We start from the raw sequence: 7,180 nt of genomic DNA on the forward strand, positions 1-7,180 counted from the left end.
TGTTAGGGGTCAGGTTGTGAGCCACAGCCCCCAGCAGGAGGCTCTCACCTGTGTGTTAGGGGTCAGGTGCACTTGCAGCCTGTGGTTTCCACCTGATGTTTTCTTCGGGACATGACCCTTTGTAAGTCTAGGAGGGTCTGTGTAATTGCATTGTACAATGGAAGATGGTTTTGATGTGTTTTTATAGTGCTGGGCCTCAAACCCAGGGGCTTACACATGCTAGGCAAGCACTCTCACTCAGCTGAGACCCCATTCCTAAAGTGGATATCTTATAGTAATAGTTATGGAAAGGCTTAGGCGATGCCAGGCTCACCTTGCTCACTGAGCGCTGAGAGGTCTGAATGCAAGGGCCAAGATGAGTCCCCGGGCCCTGCTGGGGTTGGAATTCACTAACCCATGTTCCCCACAGCTATCTGGTGGCACACACCTTGGGGCGCCGGATGCTATACCCAGGCTCCGTGTACCTGCTCCAGAAAGCCCTCATGCCTGTGCTGCTACAGGGCCAGGCCCGGCTGGTGGAAGAGGTGAGGCCCCCTACCTACTGCTGGCCCCATCTTCTGAGGGATGTGGCTCCCTGCCCCTTGTGACCAGGTCTTTGCATCTCTCTTGCTCAGTGTAATGGGCGCCGTGCAAAACTGCTCGCCTGTGATGGTAATGAGATCGACACCATGTTTGTGGACCGGCGGGGGACAGCTGAGCCCCAGGGGCAGAAGCTGGTGAGAGGGGCACAGCTGGTGAGGAAGTGGTAGTGGTAGGTGGCAGCAGTGCTACAGGACCTTTCCTGTGGAACCACAGTTAAAAATAATGTCATTTTCCAGCTCCACATAGGGAAGCTCTGAGAGGGAAGTAGATGCTCAGGTGGTAGTCCTTGCTTTTAGTGTGCACGAAGCCCTTGGTTCAGCCCCAGCCCCATATACACTGAGAATTGGATTGTGTACCTGTAATCCCAGCACCCAGGAGTGGAGAGAAGAGGATCAGAAGTTCAAGGCCAGGGCTGGGTAGATGGTTCCGTGGATATAGTATTCGCCATGCAAGCGAGAGGACCTGAGTTTTTTGGTTTTGTTTGTTTTTTTGAGACAGGTTTTCTCTGTGTAGCCCAGGCTGTCCTGGAACTCACTCTGTAGACCAGACTGGCCTTGAACTCAGAAATCCTCCTGCCTCTGCCTCCCAAGTGCTAGGATTAAAGGCGTGCCACCACTTCAAGGCTAGAACCTAAATTCTGATCTTGAAAACCTGTGTAAAGCCCGGCATGGTGACCACCTGTAGTCCCAGCACTCTTGTGGGTTGGGGGAAGGGGAATCCTTGGGCACTCTCTGCCAGCCTGGTGTATGCAGCACAGCCACATGCAACAAAGACCCTGCCTTGGAATCGGAGGCCGGGGGTGACAGTGGAGGTTTCCCTCTCATTGCCAGACAGGTGCTGTGCACATGCATGCACACGCACACAGAGTTTAAGGTCTTGGCTACATGGTGAATATACAGTCAGCCTGTGTCTCACAAAAGTTTAAAGATGAGAATGTCATGGCTGAGTAGGGATGTCGCTGTAGCATATGCAGCCGACAGGAGTTCATCACTGAGTAGAGTGGAGAGAGCTGCTTGGGAAGCTCATATAAAGCCAGGCATGCTGCACGCTGTCATCCCAGGCTGAGGAGGCAGAGGAGGGAGGCAGAAGGCTCTCATGTTTAAGGTGATCTGACCAGGATTAAACAGGGCCCTGTCCTATAGCAACAAATGGTAGATGGGATGGTGATGCAGGAGGCCGAGGCAAGATTCTGAGTTCCAGCCCACCCTGACCTACCTAGTGAAACCCTGCCTTAAGAAAACAGAAATAGCATTGACACATGCAAGACCAGCCTGTGGGTCTGTCTGTGTGTTCTGCCAATGGGGTTATCCAAAGAGCAGTAGTCGGTGCTCTCAGTGCTCTCACAGCTGTGAGTAGCAGCCTGAGCTGAGTAGCCCAGCCCTAAGGTGGCCCTGGCCTGGGAAAACACTCACGGGGGGGCCAGGGGTTGGGCTCTGCTGCTGGCTCTGCCTTCAGTCGGCCACCATAGAGAGGAAAGGGAGAGCCACAAGCCACCACAGCTGTCCCCAAGCCCCTCATCCCATCCTATCAGGTCTCCTGGTGGCACCTCAAGGAGAGTGGCCACTGTGCTGGTAGCTTAGTCTCCCGAGGCCCTGTTGCATAGCACCTGCAGCCCTCTGCCCCACCCCAGCACTCTCCCAGCCGCCCTGTTTGTTCCCTAGGTGATCTGTTGTGAGGGGAATGCCGGATTCTATGAGGTGGGCTGTGTCTCCACACCCCTAGAAGGTAGGCACGTGGCTCACACCTCTTACCTCTATCCTTTGGACCTGACTGTGTCTCCTCCCACACTGACCTCCCCAGGCCTGACCTCCAGTTCCTCAGGGTGAGGTCCAAGTCTATCCCTTCTGAGGGAATGTCCACTCCCACCCTGTTAGCCATGCATTCCTTCTCTGGCTGCCTGTGCTGACGGACACTTGCCCTCCTCCCTGTGTTACAGCTGGGTATTCCGTCCTGGGCTGGAATCATCCAGGCTTTGCTGGAAGCACGGTGAGACCCTCCAAAGACCTGTCCTTTCCCAGAATCCTGTGCGTCTTCCTCTGCTCGGCCATGGGCTGAGGAATGCAGGGCTTCCACATGCCAATGACCTGGGTGCTGGGGAGCTGCAGCCCCTCCTCCCATGGCAGTCGGGGACACAATGGGTCACGTGATCTCTGTGTGTTACAGGGAGGCTGCAAGAAGGGTCCACACTAGGTGAGCTGTCTTCTGGCTGACCCCTCCTGCTTCTGCCCGTCTCCCTGCAGGGGGTACCATTCCCACAGAACGAGGCCAATGCCATGGATGTGGTGGTTCAGTTTGCCATCCACCGCCTGGGCTTCCAGCCCCAGGACATTGTCATCTACGCCTGGTCCATTGGAGGCTTCACTGGTACCTGCCTCCCCTGCTTGTCCCTGCCCAGTAGACACGGGCACAGGCACGGGTGGCTCTCAAGGGGGGGGGGTGGAGACTTTTAGAGAGAGAGGTTAGAAGTGGATAAGGCCTACATGAAGGGACCCACTCCTGTTTCTTTTTCTGCTACTAGCCACGTGGGCAGCCATGTCCTACCCAGACATCAGTGCTGTTATTCTGGATGCTTCCTTCGATGACTTGGTGCCCTTGGCCCTGAAGGTCATGCCGGACAGCTGGCGTGAGTGCAGCTCCCATGCCGGTCCTTCCCAGGGAGGGTAGCAGCACGGGCCTCTTGTGACTGGGTGCTGTCACTGTGTGTGGAAATGGGCCACCCCATTGCCGAGAAGCAGGGCTCCCTTGCCCGGTGGACAGTGGGACCTTTGCTAGACAAGCTCCTCATCTCTCCGTCCTTCACGGTGTCCCACTCTAGGAGCCCTGGTCACCAGGACTGTGAGGCAGCATCTCAACCTCAACAACTCAGAGCAGCTGTGCAGGTGAGGGTGGCCACCGTGCCCCGGAGTGCTCAGGTGTGCTAAAGGGAAAAGTGTCAGCAAGCGACCCTGTCACTGCCCCGGCTGGCCCAACGGTGACCCAACCCTCCCTGGGTCTAAGAGACCCTGAATTTACTCACTCATGATCTGGCAATGAAGGGTTAAGCCTGGCTACCAGGGCCAGGCTGAGCCTGTGCGTTCTTAAATCTGTTACTCCTGCCTCAGCTGTGGCCTGGCTCTCTCTGAGCTCTCCCTCCCTGCTGCTCTGTTCTGAAGGTTCCAGGGCCCTGTGCTGCTGGTCCGGAGAACCAAGGACGAGATCATCACCACCACGTGAGTGCCTGGGCTCTGCCTATCTCCCACCTTCGTCCACTGTGGACCCAGCTTCCCCCAACCAGGTTAACTCTTGTTACCCCCAGGGTTCCTGAGGACATCATGTCCAACAGGGGCAATGACCTCCTGCTGAAGCTCCTGCAGTTCCGGTGAGCTGTGGGAAGATGTGCCTCAGTGCTCACACCAGCGTGGGGGAAGGATGAGGTGGGTGGGATTTGAGGTGTGAATTGGTTGCATTCTGTCCTCTGCTCCTCCCAAGGTACCCTCGAGTGATGGTGGAGGAGGGGCTCAGAGCTGTGAAGCAGTGGCTGGAGGCCTCCTCCCAGCTAGAAGAAGGTGAGTTATCTATCTAGAGGCTGGTGGGCAGGAGCCTGGTGAGGGGAGCTTGCTGACAACACTCCTCTGTTCCCACCAGCCTCCATTTATAGTCGCTGGGAAGTGGAAGAGGACTGGTGTGTGTCTGTGCTTCGCTCCTACCAGGCAGAGCATGGGCCTGATTTCCCCTGGAGTGTGGGTAAGGATGGGCTGGGCACGGAGGGCTGTGAGGAGGGAAGGATGTCCTCGACAGGGATTTGAGGTCCTTTTCTCTGCCCACAGGGGAGGACATGAGTGCAGATGGACGGAGGCAGCTGGCGCTGTTCCTGGTGAGCACAGGGCCTGCAAAGAGGGACTTACACAGAGCTTGCTCCCTCGCAGGGATCCTGGGGTGGGTGGATGGGTGGGGCTCCCAGGGGAAGCTGCACTCACCTGCCCTGCCTTTCTCCTCAGGCCCGGAAGCATCTACACAACTTTGAGGCCACACACTGCACTCCACTCCCAGCCCAGCACTTCCAGATGCCCTGGCACCTCTAGGGACCACATTTAGATTCTTCTGGAAGGACAAGATAGGAGGAGACTCGAGGGGGATACTTTTGTGACTCTTCATGTTGCTGTTTATAGTCTGGCAGTGGGGCCATCCCCTCTGGCCTCAGTCCTGCACGTTTCCCTCATCTACACGGAAGCACTTAGCTCTCCCCATACATACCTGCACTACATGAATGATTTATTCCTAATAATTAATAAAAAGGTATTTTTTCTACAATCCGGCTGCTTGTGAGGTTTTCCAGATGTCCAGACAGCTAGTGGGTAGGGCAGGGAGAGCAGAAGCCCCAGAGGGTGAAGCCAGCTCAGCTTACCTGCCCCAGCCGTCCTGCACTGGGCCTCCAATCCAGACCCTTCCTGTGCTGTGCCCAGCCTCCACACAGCCCCTGTGGCTCTCACTAATCCAGACCCTCGTCCTGCACTGGGCCTCCAATCCAGACCCTTCCTGTGCTGTGCCCAGCCTCCACACAGACCCTGTGGCTCTCACTAATCCAGACCCTTCCTGTGCTGTGCCCAGCGTCCACACAGCCCCCGTGGCTCTCACTGCTGCCTGGGCAGTGGGTTGGAGTGCCCCTTGTTTATAACTGTTCTTTGTGATGTACAGTTTGCCTCCTCAGCTCTCCTGAAGGTACTTCCCCACCCCCACCCCCATTTTCCTTGCTCGGCTCTGCTTATCTCCACTAGGAACAGGGAGTGACTCCTGCAGCAAACCAACCCCATGCTTGTCCTCGGTCTGATACCAATACTGTTTGCAAGTCAGGGACCAAGGACCAGGCACCAAGCACTCCCGTCCTCCGGGCGCCGAGCCTGAGGAAATTGGATCCTCATAACATGTACTCTGATCTTTGGACCCGTGGAATGGAATGGCGTGCTGGCCTCCTTCCCTGGAAACTTCTGGTCAGGTGAAATTACCCCAGCTCCACTGCCTGGGCCACTGTTCTGAACACGGTCCTGAACAAAGACATTGGTGCTTTTGGCTAGCTACAGCCTCTGGTTTCTGTGTGACCCTCTAACCATGGGGCTGTGTGTCTGTCAGCTCAGCAGTGACAGTGTGCTGAATCTTTTTTTTTTTTTGGTTTTTCGAGACAAGGATTCTCTGTGTAGCCCTGGCTGTCCTGGAACTCACTCTGTAGACCAGGCTGGCCTCGAACTTAGAAATCTGCCTGCCTCTGCCTCCCAAGTGTTGGCATTAAAGGTGTGCGCCACCACCGCCCCTGCACAGCGTGCTGAATCTTAAAGAGGAGGCGGGCCGAGATAGACAGTGATAGGCCTGAGGTTGGGTTAGAAGAGGGAGTAGTTTCTGAATGTTCTGCCTTTGGCAAACAGCGGGTGGCGAGCTGGTATTGGTGCACTCTGCCCTGCTCAGGAGGCAGAAAGGTGGGATGTGTGTAGGAAGAACCTACTCTGGGCAGAGCATGGTGCCATACACTCAGGCAGAGGCAGTTCTGAGTTCAAAGCCTGTCTTTCTTCAAAGCAAGTTCCAGGTCAGACAGGGCTGCAGAGCGAGACCTTGCCCCAGGTCAGACAGACAGGGCTGCAGAGTGAGACCCTGCCCCAGGTCAGACAGACAGGGCTGCAGAGTGAGACCCTGCCCCAGGTCAGACAGACAGGGCTGCAGAGTGAGACCCTGTCTCCCCCCCAAAAAAAAAACCAAACTGAGTGTGCTCATGACCCTTACCCTACCACCCCGGGATAAATTCCTGGAACTAAGTCTGTTCAGCCCAGGGGCCCTCTAGTCTTATCTCCCTTACCTTGGCACACAAGAGTGCCCCCTTCCTGGACAACCATCAGGGAATGTCACCCTGCCACCTTCCAGGACATATGGTACAGATCAGGAGGAGCCCTTAGGTTATCTTAAGATGAAGTGGGAGGTAGTTGCTCACTGTGTGGCTTGTGGACTCCCCCACCCGAGAATGCAGTCTACTACAGATCACTCTCCGTGTCCTGTAACCTCAGGGTGGGGACTGGCTGTCTCACCCTGTATACTAAGGCTCAGCAAGCTGAGGCAAAGTCAGCTGACATGCCCCACCCCAGCTACTAGGGCTCTGGGCCCTGCTGCTCAGGAGGCTAGGCCTCCCTGATAGCCAGGCACCTGGGAAGCTAGGCCAATGGAGGGGAGGAGGTCTCTAACACATCTGGTCAAGAACACATCTTACCCTACTGTCACTGACCAGGATCTAGGCCTGCATTGTTCCCAGGGTACGTTGAAGATTTACTCTAAGCCCCATGATGAGAGAATGTTTCCTCCAAAGCTGTCAAAACTGAGCAAGGGGCCTGGAATGAAGGGCCCTTGAGAGTGGAGGCCCAGCTATTTCAGAAAGCTGGGTCTCCACTTGTCCATCCATCCATCTCTACCTCCTCATTAACATTCAGCTAAAGTCTGTTTCTCTGAGTGACTTCCCTCACAGAAGCTGGCTCCAAAGGCATACCCCTGGCCCGCCTTGGTGTATGTGTCCCCCCGCCCTGGTGTATGTGTCCCCCTGGCCTGCCCTGGTGTATGTGTCCCCCCTGGCCTGCCCTGGTGTATG

The 7,180-nt window shown here is 56.0% G+C and overlaps 1 protein-coding gene across 1 annotated transcript in view; it reads left to right on the forward strand.

The window, feature by feature from the left end:
• Positions 1–4,872, forward strand: part of Abhd16a (abhydrolase domain containing 16A) — a 14,672-nt gene extending 9,800 nt beyond the window's left edge. The window contains exons 8-20 of the mRNA XM_031347732.1: positions 410–524; positions 615–716; positions 2,244–2,307; positions 2,519–2,568; positions 2,823–2,946; positions 3,101–3,205; positions 3,398–3,461; positions 3,735–3,791; positions 3,878–3,940; positions 4,051–4,127; positions 4,207–4,305; positions 4,389–4,435; positions 4,560–4,872. Coding sequence (XP_031203592.1) covers positions 410–524; positions 615–716; positions 2,244–2,307; positions 2,519–2,568; positions 2,823–2,946; positions 3,101–3,205; positions 3,398–3,461; positions 3,735–3,791; positions 3,878–3,940; positions 4,051–4,127; positions 4,207–4,305; positions 4,389–4,435; positions 4,560–4,643 — 1,051 coding nt within the window. The 3' untranslated portion in view covers positions 4,644–4,872. The remainder of the gene's footprint in view (positions 1–409; positions 525–614; positions 717–2,243; positions 2,308–2,518; positions 2,569–2,822; positions 2,947–3,100; positions 3,206–3,397; positions 3,462–3,734; positions 3,792–3,877; positions 3,941–4,050; positions 4,128–4,206; positions 4,306–4,388; positions 4,436–4,559) is intronic.
• Positions 4,873–7,180: the final 2,308 nt, after the last annotated feature.

This window comes from Mastomys coucha, unplaced genomic scaffold, assembly GCF_008632895.1.
Source record: "Mastomys coucha isolate ucsf_1 unplaced genomic scaffold, UCSF_Mcou_1 pScaffold3, whole genome shotgun sequence".
NCBI classification, from domain to species: Eukaryota; Metazoa; Chordata; class Mammalia; order Rodentia; family Muridae; genus Mastomys; species Mastomys coucha.